Source organism: Stomoxys calcitrans, chromosome 2, assembly GCF_963082655.1.
Source record: "Stomoxys calcitrans chromosome 2, idStoCalc2.1, whole genome shotgun sequence".
Lineage (NCBI taxonomy): Eukaryota > Metazoa > Arthropoda > Insecta > Diptera > Muscidae > Stomoxys > Stomoxys calcitrans.
In genome coordinates, this window is record NC_081553.1 from 33263635 (window position 1) to 33278546 (window position 14912).

Below are 14912 nucleotides of genomic sequence, written 5' to 3' on the forward strand. Positions count from 1 at the left end.
ATATTTTGACGAAAGGTGGTTTACATATATACCCGAAGTGGTGGGCATCCAAAGTTCGGCCCGGCCGAACTTTACGCCTTTTTACTTGTTAAGCTTTAATCTTATATGACCCTAACCTGCAATGCCGCCTGACTTGCCACATAAATTATGACTTTCTAACAGGGTGGCATCCCCTGCCTTGAACTAGTTTACAAAGGCTGCGAAAACTCTGCCTAAGGAACGAGAAAACTAAAACACTCCATAATTCCTAAAACTCGATAACAGCAATTTCTGCTCCAGAGCTTTCACCCATCTATCAAACTCCCATAAAATCTTATCTTCGGTTTTGATTACTGAAGGACCAGGATACCATATTTTTTATCCAAATTGGCTGAAGTTTCCCTTCTGATTTTCAACATCCTTGCCATGTATGGCCGATTCAAAAGCTGATGTAGGTTCCCTATATTCTAACACAGTATTTGGCTTTAGAGCCTGGCCGTGCCCCTATATCCCCATACCTAAGTAAAAAAACAAAAAGAAAACTTAAAATTACAATGTTCTAATTTTATTTATTGTATTTTAGCAATTAAAAGATACATAAATATAAAATGCATATATCTGGATAGATTGCTGCCTTTACAAGTTTTATGAGGCACAACTCCGCGGCACAAATGAAAATAACAAAAACTCCACTCAATAGTAGGTGGTAATTTGAAGACCATTGATATCATCCGATAGATTACTGGCGTTGTCATCAGATTCCTTATTGCTGGATTTCACTTTAGCTGGGATAATTTTAACCTTAGCATTGCGTATGCCAAACCTTAGTCTATAGCCGATATTTTTCAAAGCTGACACACCTTCCTCAGTGATCAATACCAGGCAACATAAGCTATTGTTCTTGGTAATCTCGCGACGCATAATGTACCAATCTTGCATGGGAACTGAGGGGTTGTGAAGCCTTAGAGACTTCAACAGTTTGTGGTTGCTAAGAGCAGTTAGAGGTGGCAACCAAATGCGGGCACAGGGTCTGCGAGGCACATCTTGGGCTGGTATAAGTTTTAGATTCAAACCTTCCCATGAATTGCTAATCGCTTTGACAAAGTCCATAATAAGACTCTTGGAAAATTCATCCATGCATTTGATGAGACGGCAACCACGATATAGTTTCGATGAATTATAACTGGGTAACTGGGAACCGTTGGAGTTCTTGAGAATATAGTCGATGACCATGGCAGAAAGTTTACATTCAATTTCATGCCATAAAGAGGTTACTACATGGTTTTTGCTAAAATCTTCATTAACTAAAGCCAATAGGAGGCCCTCACTGTTGGCTTGGTCCGATTCATTGCCGACTGTAGATGTAGAAGGAGTATGATTGGGAAATTTGTTTTTAACATATTGCTGGTATTCTTCAATAACTCTATGGCACTCTAGTTCATCGGCATGGTCTTGCAATTGAACTCTATGGGCTTTTTTATTTTCTTCAATTTTTTCCAGCAGATAACATGCTCTGCGGTATTTGTTTTTCAAAACTTTAAAAGTTTGAGTTTTAAATGCAACCGCGGTGTTGTTGTTTTGTAAGTTTTCTATACTAAAAGGTTTGTTGTTGTGATTCATCTGGTTCGTACGACCGCCGAACCGCCTGGGCAGTTTTGCAGTCTATGTTTAAGAAAGGGCCTAGAAAAATGGTCAACCATAGCTTGCCCTTACCATGGTAAGGCTTTGTTACGATCTGACATTGCCCGTTATCAGAAAGGTTCCGTTATAAGACAGTTCGGTTTCCCCTGACTGCCAACCATCCAATGGACACGGTTCACATAACATCCTGGATTAGGGGGAGGGTGGGGAAGAGGGTAAATACAATAGCACACATAAATATATTCGTTGCAGGGAGAGGGTAGGGGGGCTTAATACAATTCACATACATACATTTCTGTACTCTCCTTAAATGCCATTTATTTTTTTTCGAAAGTTTCTTTTAATTATCAAGTTTTTGCTCCTTCTTTGTTTTATTAAAGCCCCTTTTTTTGTTTAATACATTGGTTTTTTTTTAAATTTAAATAAACCAAAACAAACTTTGTTTGATATAAACCAATCTTGTGTTCTTCGTATTTATGTACATAAGCAAAATAAAATTAAAACTCACTGGGTATCTTTGATGTTTAACAAAGGCAGCATATTTCAGATTCATGTTGGAGATCTTTTCTAGCAAAAAAAAAAGATAAACTCAATTCTGTTACACCATAACTTTTGACGGGTTGTTGAAAAAAATGCTGCCTGCTGTGACTTGGCATGCGACAAAACTTAAAAGAGGTTACATAAATAAATAAAATTAGAGTATAAATAGTAGCTAGAGGTAATGTTTTTCATAAAAGGGTCTTTTTTCATAAATTACTAGTCGCTGTAGTTTGGTTAATGTTTTGTCCATGATTTTACTAAAGATTTTACTAAATGTTTAACTTTTGTGTGTGTGTGTGTGTTTTTTGTTGTTAATGGTGATGTTCTTTCTATAGAATTGAGAGTAGGTAGATAGATTAAAACGTTGGTATTTCTATTGAAAGGTTTTTAAGTTTTGTTGGAGGTAGTTTGGGGTTTTACTTTTTGCCCCCTAAAACTTTGTTGACTGCTTCGACGACATCCTTGGGCTGTGGCAGTGCATTTGTTTCTAAGGTTTTGGCATATGGCATGGGTACATCGACACCGGTGACACGCCAGACGGGAGCATCTAAATGGAAGAAAGTTTCATCCTCCATAACACGAGCACAGATTTCCGAACCCACACCTGCAATTAAAATACAAGAAAAAAATTAAATCGTTATAGTCAAAATATTTGCTGCTACTCACATAAAAGTGGGTCAATTTGTAAGAAACAAAAAAAAAACTGACTCACCAAGGACTCACCAAGGTCGGATGTCGAAATCGTAATTTACGACAAATTGAATGATTTGGCTCAAGAAACCCTAGGTCTAAAACCTAAATCGTGCTTTTAACGACGAATTTCGGTTTCTGGTCCCATATTAAAAAAAATGCGATTTTAACGTTAAAATACGGGAAGCTCGATTTTGATACTAGACCCATGGTTTCTTGGACAAAAATTTTTAAAATTTGTCGTAGATGAAAATTTTTGAAAACCGCCACAAAAATGACCCACCCTATTACACATAATAATGTTTTAATTATTCAATGTAGGTTTTAAAGCTTAAATTCTGTTATGAGCATTCACCACAATTCACCAGCAGGAGGTTGTATCTACCGGATTGACCCGATGGAGTCCTCCATCGACAAGGGCTGCCGCCTCAGTGTACAACACACTGCTACATCAACAACAACAGGAGGAAGAGACTACCAATCCTTTATTAATCCACCAAAATGGAGTTGAGCGTATCCCGCCCAGCTAGAGTGAAATAAAAATAGCTGCCAATCAGCGGCGACTCCCAAAAAGTAGTGCGTGTGTAACATTTTCTTTTGTGAGCGAGTGAAAACTCACTCACGCGCACTTCTCTAGGTTAAACGATTCCGCTCTACTATTACGGACCTTTTATACGGGGCGTTAAGGAAGCTTTCTGGACGGACGAATGGCAATGGGTTTAGCATAAACCTCAGAAAAACCAAGCTGGTGCTTTTCATCCGAAGGCGGAAGCTTAGTGTTTCAGGGGAACTGTTATGGATGTGGTAGAGCTGCCGCTTTTTTTCGGTGGCCAAGAACCTGGGCATGATTCTTGACCAGAGACTAAGTTGGAGAAGGAATGTCCGAGAAAGACTCAAAAGGGGACTGAATGCGCTCTGGAACGAGTTGGGTTCATAAACGTAGAAAGTCCTATGGCGGGAAAAGTTTAAAAATTACGTTGTTTTTGACAGCATTTGCTAATTTTATTGCTATTCAAAGGGGTTTACTAGGAGGGCATGAAGGGGTGCCCCGAGAGATGAGCTGAAAGCCATACTCAATGTTTGGGCTTTGCACCTGTATGTAAGGTAATGGCAAACTAGAGCTGTATGGGAAACTAGAGCTCCTTAAACTTTTGGCAATCTTCTATATCAGTAGAGAATGGAGAAGCGGCATGCTTAGAGATGGGCAATGGGTAAATACCCAAAAGGTATTTAACCAGTAAATTGGGTAAATACCTGGGTATTTACCCATTTATACCCAAAAGCTGGGCATTTATAATTTTGCAGATATCTTGGGTATGAAAATATTTTCCAAACAATTTTCGATGATTTCGTATTCTTTGTATATAAACCTGGTCTTCTGATCTCATAAAATCGGATTTTTGTTATATATAGACGCTATATAGACCGATCTCCAGACTTAAAAGTCTTGAGACAATAAATTGGTCTATTTTCATCCGATTTCGAAGCGGCATGCTTAGAGATGGGTAAATACCCAAAAGGTTTTTACCCGGTAAATTGGGTAAATATCTGGGAATTTACCCATTTAGACCCAAAAGCTGGGCATTTATAATTTTGCAGATATCTTGGGTATAAAAATATTTTCCAAAATTTTTTGATGATTTCGTATTCTTTGTATATAAACCTGATCTTCTGATCTCATAAAATCGGATTTTTGTTATATATAGCCGCTATATAGACCGGTCTCCAGACTTAAAGTCTTGAGGCAATAAATTGGTAATTTTTCATCCGATTTCGATGAAATTTGACACTGTGAGTTATGGTGTGGACCCTTACCCATTCCTGTGAAGTGTGGTTCAGATCGGACTATATTTGGATATAGCTGCCCTTAGACCGACCCCCGATCTCCCGATATATGACATTGAGGCTATAAAAGATCCATTTTTTACCCGAATTCGATGAAATTTGGTACAGTGTGTTCTGGTAGACCCCTATCCATTCCCGCCAAATGTGGTCCATATATTTGGAAGCTGCCATATAGACCGATATCCCGATATAGGGTAATGAGCCTATAAATGGAATATTTTTCATCAGATTTCAATGAAATTTGGCACAGCGAGTTCTGGTACCCCTCTAAACCTTTTTGTTGAAAGATCGGACCATAATTGGATATAGCTGTCATATAGATCGATCTCCTGATGGAGATAGGGAGAGGCAGAATTCCCTCAATTGCGAGATAACACACAAAAATAAGCGAACACCATTTTTTATTTCTGGATTTTCTGCAGACAATCAGTCCTCTAGTCAATTTGGAGTTCTGTAAATGCATGTATTAGCTGACCTCTATCTGCTTTCCTCCATTTAACTTTTCTTTTCTACATTTTTCTAGCATCACCTCTCTTATGGGCGACCCCGCAGGTGGTAGTGAGCTCGCAGTTGGTAGTGAGCTCGGATGATCAGCGCAGGGGTCTTGGGTTCAACTTTCATCTGAGCTTTTGATGTGTCGCTACTGTAGTGGTACAATGAAAAATTTAATCTAAGTGATTGTGATTTAAGGCTGCCACTATAACCTAACTTAAACCTTCGTTACCGGCCACGTCACAGTAACCACGTACCGAGAGCTTAGCGAGGATCGCAACCTCTAATTACAAATATGTGGCTACATCAACAACAGACGGGTTCCGATTTTCATCGATCTCAAGAAGTTCAGTTACAGGGCACGTCCACAGGTTGCCATTAGTGGAATGCTCCATATAGAGTAGCTGCAACTGCAGTCGTGGAAAATCAGCGGTATATAGTGGAGAGTCTCGGTGAAAGGCCGGACGGCTTCTTAAACGGCCTCTTAAAAACAGGACGAGTTATTGACGCCTTTCAGTAATCAATGGCCATCATGTTGCGGTGGCGATCGGTTGTATGAGCCGGAACGAGATAACTCCCCTATGGGAGGTTGATGGGGATCGCTACCTCCACATGCAGGTATATGGCCGATGAACGATTTCCCGATTTGGCATCTTGAGCCCCTAGAAGCCGCAAATGACGTCCAATTTGTCTGAAATTTTTACGATGTGTTCATAATAAGCCATAGTAAGACTTCTAACATCCATTATAAGTATAGTCCTAATTGGTAAAAAACGTTTTGTTATTGTTGTAGCCACATTTTCATGTGGAAGTGGCGATCCTCGTAAAACTCTTGTAGGTGAACAACCTCGTTCCGGTCTAAACGACCGATCGTCGCGGGAACAGGGTGGGCATTGGTTATTTAAAGTGCCAATTACTCGCCTTGTCATATCGAGCATCATAGACACCCTGTATTTGTACAAGAGCCGGTGCCGTCCGGTTGCTCACTGAGACCCTCCGTTTGATACCGCTGATTGTTCGCGACTGCCGTTGCATCTACTTTACGCAACCTGTGGACTCGCCCGGTAGCTCGCAGCTAAGCTTCTTGTGAAAGCAATGAACACGAGATCGGACCGCAATGTTCTAGTCTATGTGGTGCTCACAGTATCCCGTGCCAGCGTTCCAAAACGTTATATATGTTTGTAGCTTTTATATAAACCGATCTCCCGACTAGTTTTCTACGGACCCTATAAGTTTCCATTTTTGTCTGATTTGGCAGAAACTAGGTACGTAAAGTACACATATACCCTTAAACTAAGCTGGCTTTTGTAAATTTTTGGTGGTTTTCCAAGATTCGACAAGTCTGAAATTTGGTCTTTTTTTTTAATTTTTCTCCAGACTTTTCTTACTTAGCTTTTTTTCTTCTTCAACTATACGTTTAAATTATTTTTATATTTATATCTCATTACTTACCACTTTGTGGCCATCCCTGTTCTACTGTCACCAAATGATGAGTCTTTTTGATGGAATTAAAGATTGTATCCATATCCAATGGGCGGATGGAACGTAAGTTTATAACTTCAGCATCAATGCCTTTAGTGGAAAATAGGAAAACAAATTGATTATTTCTCAACAATATAACAAACAACAAAACCAATACCTACCCTTTTTGGCTAATTCAGCAGCGGCTACGAGACAGGTTTCAACAGCACGAGAATGCGACACGAGTGTCACATGTTTGCCAGCCTTTTGTATTTTTGCCTTGCCAATGGGCAATACGAAGTCTTTATCTAAAACTTTAGCATCTACAGGATATGCATTACCGTACACAACTTCATTTTCTAGAAATACAACTGGATCGGGATCACGAATAGCGGCCTTTAGAAGACCTCTTGCATCCTCCGAATCGTAGGGAGACAATACTTTAAGGCCGGGACAGTGGGCATACCAGGCAGCAAAACATTGTGAATGCTGGGCTCCCACACCGACGGCAGCACCATTGGGACCACGGAACACAATTGGCACATTTACGGCACCGGCAGACATGTAGAAAGTTTTAGCGGCTGAGTTTATGACCTTTGAAGAAAAATGAATTTTTATGCTACAAAAAAACGAAACTAAACATAGCCCCTCATAGCCTTCTCTCTCTCTCAAGAACTCAGGAAATTCCAACATTTTTCTTTTTTTGTTTGGCATAAATTCATTGAATTCGAATGCCAGATACTGTTTTATTTTGAAGTAAACATTGAGTCTTATAAGTATTGCGAAAAAAATTAAGTAGAAATAGAAATTTTAGAAAGCTCATTTCAAGCCTAGTTTTTCTTTAATTATAAATGCAGGCAGACGACGTCCCTTCCAGTGACGCGGCAGCGGCGTCTCTTTGGCTTGTTGTATTTTATCGGCCACATATTTGGCAGCATTGAAGGCCTCAGCATCTTTGATTTGAGCTATCAGCTTAGCTTGGAATGCCTTTTCTTTGCGCATTTCACGGCGTTGTCTCACCTTGGCCCATTCGAATTTCATCTTGCGGCGCAATTTCTTCAATTTGTGTTTCTTCATTTTGCGCCTTCTTATCACAATCATGCGAGCCGCCTCCATTTTATCGGTTTTCGAAGAATCGGTGGGTGCTTGAATTTCATTAGTTTGATTGGTGAGATCACCAATTTCCTCCAACCACTTCGATTTGGAGGGATCACCGATTTGAGGAAGTTTTGGCATAAGGTCACCCAAGGGTAAGCGATTTAATTGTGTTTGTTGCACAACAGCATAAATGGGTATGGTGGATGGATTGCTTGAGTTGAATCCAGTTCGGGTATGCATATGACGCTGCATCATTTTTGCCATCATCGAGGAGGACGAGGACATTGTAGGAGGTTTCAACAAAAGGGAAGCCTGTTTTGTATAATCGGATAATATGGGTCATTTTAAAATTTTTGACAAAGTGAAAGTTATTCTAAATGTTTTCATAAAAAAGGGACAGGGTATTCTAAGAGATGTTTGGAAAACAGTTTAAAATGGCAAAGGATTTTAAACTGTGGTGTTTTGTTTTTGACATTTTAATGAAAACAACTCTACTTAGACTAGAAATTTAACCCATATTATCCCATTACAGTTTAGAATTTATTTTTTTACATCCTCTATATTAGAAAACGAAGCTTAGCGTTGTTATCGATTAAATGTATAATTATAGCTTTGCTTTGTTATCGATATTATTTATCATTATAGCTTTGCTTTGTTATCGATATTTTTTATCATTACAGCTTTGCTTTGTTATCGATATAATTTCTAATTATTGTTGGTATTTCCCGGTCTTGACAGAGATTCTTGTTTTGATTTTTAGCCAATCATTATTTATTTATAATTGTATTATAATTATTAATTTTGAGATAATATGAGTTAAAAGTTATAACATACAAAAATGATATAAAAAAGATTTTAAGAATAAAAATTGCTACATAAAGTAGGTGTATAGGTTTTGCAGGTGATTTTGTCAAAGAGTCCAGGAAAACAAAATTCTATGTTCTATCGTGAAGGTCTCACAAATCAATATTCGACTTTGAAAAAAAAATTCTGTTCCAAATTTGTAGGCAACTTTTACATCTTTCTCCTTAGAATACTTCATCACTCCGCTAGCTAAGTCTCCAAATGACCTAAAAACTGTTTTGATTGACATGTTGAGAGGAAGTAGATATACAAGCAATAGCTGAGCTTTTAACAAGATGACGTGCAAAGAGCCTTAGAGGGAACGGCGAGTTATTGGTGGGCCCTCAAAGTTGGTTTATCTTAGCACTATGATTATTTGTAACTAGCTATTACTATTCTAAGTTTTGTAAATAAAGGGTGATTTTTTATGAATTAAGTTTTTCCGATTGACAACACTGGTTGACAATTGTGGCCAAAATTCATATGAGGAAGTGAAAAGTGTTCAGTATACTCTGCCATTTGTTATCAAAATTTTTCCTCTGTGAGAAATGTCGTAATCCACTTATTTATGGAAATTTGTATTCAGAGATGAAGCTTATTTCTGACTTAATGGATTATTAACCAGCAAAACAGAAGCAACTGGGGCCGCATGCGGTACAAGAATTACCGATGCATCCCGAAAAACATCAGAAAACAATACCCGAAACAGCGAAAGCTATCGAGCCATGATAACCGGCTTTTTTTACCCAAATAGGCTGAGTTGAACTTTGTTGACATGTGATTTCAACAAGAAGAAGCGACATTCTAAACAGCTCGTGAAACAATGGACATTAGGGCGGGTCGATTTTTTTCTTTTAAATCGTATAGCACAAACGTAAACTACTCAAAATTCTCTAAAAAAAAACCATGTAATTAAAATAAAATTCTAATCCGCCCCTCTCGACTTGAAAATGTATATGCCCGCCTGTGTCGAAAACATAAATGCTGAAAATAATAGCTATTTACAAGTCGAGAAAACGTGGAATAAGGCTTGATTATATCCCACACAATTAAAGGTGGTCTCATTTGTACAACCACAAATCAAATGGTGCAATCCGCCATATTATCATCAAGCTCATCGACGTTTTGCCAACATACACAAAGACATTTTTGTGCGTGTATGTATATGTGTGCGTACATGAGAAGAGAATATGTGAGAAAGAAAAACAAAGAGAATGCAAACAAAAATCTGTCATCCTAATACCGTCAAAACTGGCCGGTTGTTAACAGCTGATCGCGTGAGACCACCTTTTTAAATCCGACATGATTATATTCCTTGTTTCTTAGGAGAATTTTATGTAGATTATGTTTTTGCTATACTATTGGGTTGCCCAAAAAGTAATTGCGGATTTTCTAAAAGAAAGTAAATGCATTTTCAATAAAACTTAGGATAAACTTTAATCAAATATACTTTTTTTACACTTTTTTTCTAAAGCAAGCTAAAAGTAACAGCTGATAACTGAAAGAAGAAAGAATGCAATTACAGAGTCACAAGCCGTTGAAAAAATTTGTCAACGCCGACTTTATTAAAAAGTCCGCAATTACTTTTTGAGCAACCCAATATTTTCATTCATACAAATCAACCCGCCCTAATAAACATACATACATATATATTGAAGGTTGAATAAGTTTAACAGTTTATCTCCCGAAATGTTGTTGTTGTATCAGTGTGTTGTACACAGAGACGACAGGCCTTGCCGATGAAGGACTTCTCGGGCTAATCCGGTACGTACAACCGGCCGCCATGGGATTGGGTCTCTCGAAATGACCCTCTTGAGTTGGCCGCCAAGATCACGTTATTTGACAACAGACGTTCTTCCATAATTGGAAGAACGACGAATGTCCGTTTGTTTGTCAAAGGCATACTAAGTTATGTGATACATTGGTGAGAGTGTTACTCTATTTTCTCACTTAGCCTATTTTAGCCCATCGTTTTAGTCCAGACCCTATATACACCCCATGCATACGTCCCTGATAATCACATAGTATTTAAAAGAGTCAGTGCCGGCCAGGGGTGGCAAGTATAGCACAAATAGGTTTATAACTGGATATAGCTCCCATGTAAACCAATGGCTCGATTTGACCTTTTGAGCGCTATTATATAGCTGAAATTTTTAACGTAGTATTTTTTATGACTTTCTAATAGTTAAGACCAGTGTTGCCACTCAAGAAAATTATTTTCTACCAAAATTTAGGAAAAATCCTACCAAACGCAACAGAGCCTACCAAATGTTTTACAACCAAAAATATGGCATATGTTTTTATACCCAGCACCTAAGAGTTACTCTATTCGTTCAAAGATGACCTATATTTTGATATAGCACCCTTTATACCGATCTCCCGATAAGAAATCTTGAGTTCAAAAACTCGAGTTTGAATAAAGCGATGTCCCGATTTAAATGTTTTAGCCCAAGGATTCGCTTTACTTCCTATATTCGCTGTTACAATTAGTTGCATGGACACCTCAACATCTAAGTACGGACTAGATTTGACCATATATGTATGTAGCTGCCATATAGCCCCGATTTCCGATTGAAGGCTTTCAACGCACAAAAACCGTATTTCCTACACAGAATTTACGAAGTTTGGAAGGAATCCCTTAACATTCGTACCAGTTACAAGTTGAAGCAGTGAGGCAGTATTTGGCCCCCATCCTCGGTTTTGTTCTGCACACTTAACGATTACACAGAAACGAATTTTGAGTAATCATTGAGGATTTTTTCATTAATTAACTTGGTATTTATATGACGGAAAAACCTACAAAAAATTGAAGTCAGCCTATCAACCTACCAAGAAAATAAAAACCTACCAATTTTGGTAGGAAACTACCAAAAAAGGCAACACTGGTCATGACAAATGCGGGTTATCTGTATCTGTAGATGTATATCCTATATATTTGAAAAAGTCATTCAAAGAACGTTTCAAATGCGATCCATGGTGGAAATTCACCCCGGCCGTACTTAGCGCGCTTTGACTTGTTTCTGTATCACATGGAAAGTGTAATTCTTGTTTTTGTAATCGTCGTTAGTTCTTGTTTTGGTTCTGTTTTGAACCTGCAGATAGATGGAGTTGGTCTAGAGTGATCGGGTTGTAAGTTGAGTAGGTTTGACTCGAGGATGGCCAGATGACGTGTAATCTCTAGGTACAACGGGACATACATCTAGCATGCTGGTGTCAATCTCTAATTAAGGCAGTGTCTTTAGATACGTGGAAGCCGAACCTAACCTGGTCTACTTTCAAGTCTACCTAACCTGGTCTACTTTCAAGTCTAAACCCTGAGAGAAGAGGTAGATGAACCACATTTGGCGACCAAGCAAAAACTGATTCGAAGAAATGCGCCAGGTGGTTTAACTGTCAAACATTACGGTTATTTTATTCAAAGCCATGGCGTATTGCGGAAACCATAATAAAGCAACACGCCTATGTGAAGGGGAGATCGCTGAGAGCCGCCCTGCACGAGGTTGTGCACAAAGAATAATCTTTCGATTGGCAATATGCATTGACATCGGTGGATCTTTTAACAATGTAAGGACCGATACAGTAATCCAATTCTTAAGCACCGGGTCCTTAGACTCTTGATAAACCATATGCTAAGGAATAGATGGACAAATTGTGGATTCCATGGCAAAAAGATAAGCGGGAATGCGGCACAAAGCACGCAACAAGTCGCACTGAGGGGGATTTGAACCCTTCGCTACACAGACGATGTTAAAATACTTCGAAGGGGTAGGGACCTTAATCAGCTATCCAGAAAGTCCGAAAGGGTCTTTGAGATGGCATTTGACTGGGCTAGACATAGGGGTCTGAATTCTGAGAAAACCGTAATCTGCCTGTTCGCCAGGAAGACGAAGGTGAGCCAATTTGAGGCCCCTCAACAGAACGTTTTCGATTTCCGACAAGGTCAAATAGTTAGGAGTGATCTTGGACGGGAAACTGAACTGAAAGTGTTGCATTCAAGAGTGTACTGAGAAGGCCCAAAGATATTGAGCTCTTTGGGGTCTGAAACCGTATGAGTATGGTTCACAGTTTTTACTTGGAGTAGTATCCCATGTCGGCAGTTGTAGTAGAGGATAACCACTGCTAAAAAATTTTCTGATGTTCTTGCAAGGATTCAAACCCAGGCGCTCAGCATCATAGGCGCCAATGTTAACCTCTGCGCTACGGTGGCCTCCTGATACAAATTAGTGATTAATAATGCAAGTTTTGAAAAGAAAAATTTAAATTCTTTCGTTTAGTGGCACACGCAGCTCTAATTAAAAATTAAATAGCATTTTGTTTAAATCTTTATGTGTATATTTAAATGTCCCGTCCTTACGTTATTTGTATGGTAGAATGTAGCAATTTAATAAAAATGTTAATAATATATCAATGTTAACTTACATGATCAATGGCCTGCATAGAGAAATTGAATGTCATAAATTCACACACAGGACGGAGACCGGCCATAGCAGCTCCGACAGCAATACCGGCGAAACCCATTTCTGTAATGGGAGTGTCGATGACACGTTTGTCCCCATATTTCTTCCACAAGCCACGGGAAATCTGTAACGAATACAAAGAACAGGTACATCAACTATTTTTATTCACCCGCAAAACAACGCCAAAAAGGAAGAACAACAATGTACTGATTAAACAGTGACGTCACAATCACACAACCTATTTTTGCTATTTGTTTAGCACACCACCACGCTATAGTCGTATAACTGAATGACCTTAAAAAATCATCATTTGCCAAGTGTTCCCCTCCTCGCTCCTTTTGAAAATAAACAGATGGCAGTGATTTTAATCTATTATCACATAGGTATTTTGGTTATGGAATTATGATGTGATAACTATTGAGCTAGTCATTACTGTCATTCAGACATCCAGGCTGATGGACAGACCAACAGACACTCGCTGACAGCTCCAATTAACTTTTCGCGAAACAATAACAACAACTCAAGAATAAAACCATACGAATGCATTTATCATTGACATGACATATGTTTGTTGGCTTGTGCCTATACAAAATATTCCTAACCCGCAAGTCTTTACGTAATCAATGAACAGAGAAATTTTGATGGAGAACTTTTAGGAGATAATCACCTTGTAGGCACCATCGTATTGGGCCACCTCTTCACCCAAGATGAAAACACGTTCATCACGTGCCATTTCATCGTCCAAGGCACTGTTAAGGGCATCTCGGACGGTCATTTGTTGTGCGGCCAGCGCTCGATTTGTGGTGGCAAAACCACGGCGAGCTACGCTCGAAAAAATCATTTTCATGGGCTTCAACATTTTTTATTTTGTCACTTGTGGTTCGTTGTTGCTCTGCAAACTTCAATCAAATTAAGTTGCTTGTGGTTTCGTTTATTGTTTTATTAATCGCAGCGATGGGTTGTATAATTTTCTTTTGGAATTATCGAATTTAAAATTTCGATTTCGCCTCCAACACTTTTACTTTTTCGCAAATTTTCACCGTATCCGTCGTATCGTCTACCATTCACCGTTCGCCAAGAAATGTCAATGAATGTGCTTAAAGTTGCCACTCGTTTAATTTGTCTATTACAGGCCAATATTGCCACATAATAAGAAACAAAAAGATGAGGGATTTTGAGAGAGGAAATCAGGGAATGACTCTATGGGTCGGTATTCTATTGTGCTTTCGGAATAGCAGCTGAAATTTGTAATTGTTTCGCAAGCAAAATTTGACAGCAATCAAATGTTTTTAATTCCATACCAAAACACGTTTCTTTATCTGCACTTATTGTTTTCTCCATTTTATATATTTTTTCTCATAAAAATAAAGAAAAACGAACCATTGAAACCAATAAAACAAACAAAAAAGATGCCGGCAAAAGTTTCAAGTGTTGCCACTGAAATAGTTTTTTTGCCATTTTCCTCACTATAAATAGAGTACTAATTTTCCGTCGATTTTCAGCCAACTTTTCGCCGATGTTTTTTATATGGAGTTTGACAGCATTCCGATCGGAAAAACTGTACTGAATACTCAGCTTATATGACATGACAATGAAAATATCTTTTTTTGTTTAATGAAAAATATATGTTGTTATTGGCGAAAAACGGCGCCGAAATAAATTTAACACAGAGAGCATGTAAAAAAACAATTAACTTTTGTTGGTAATGAGCTGGTATAGCCAATTCCAGAGTTGTATCCAAGTCCCACTATCATGTGATATAGTTTAAATTTTTAAGTTTTTTCACATTTCGTTTATTTTTTACACTTTATATGTTTAAATTTATAATTTATACGATTATAATCATAAATATTTTGATCTTGTGGT

At 38.3% G+C, this 14912-nt stretch overlaps 2 protein-coding genes across 3 annotated transcripts; both read right to left on the minus strand.

Annotated features, from left to right (window-relative positions):
* Positions 1–522: 522 nt before the first annotated feature.
* LOC106095711 (pyruvate dehydrogenase E1 component subunit beta, mitochondrial) lies at positions 523–14135 on the minus strand. Of its 2 annotated transcripts, XM_013263007.2 has the most exons (5): positions 13714–14135; positions 13009–13170; positions 6831–7242; positions 6640–6759; positions 523–2764 (listed from the first exon to the last, which is right to left on the minus strand). In XM_013263007.2, exons 1-5 carry the CDS (start codon positions 13903–13905, stop codon positions 2577–2579), a joined length of 1074 nt encoding a protein of 357 aa, XP_013118461.1. In that variant the 5' UTR covers positions 13906–14135; the 3' UTR covers positions 523–2576. The 2 variants fall into 2 exon arrangements, with proteins under 2 accessions (XP_013118461.1, XP_013118462.2); XM_013263008.2 differs by lacking the exons at positions 523–2764; positions 6640–6759; positions 6831–7242 and adding an exon at positions 7341–8058.
* Positions 673–1599, minus strand: LOC106095712 (uncharacterized). The gene has a single exon (XM_013263009.2). It carries the CDS (start codon positions 1597–1599, stop codon positions 673–675), a length of 927 nt encoding a protein of 308 aa, XP_013118463.1.
* Positions 14136–14912: the final 777 nt, after the last annotated feature.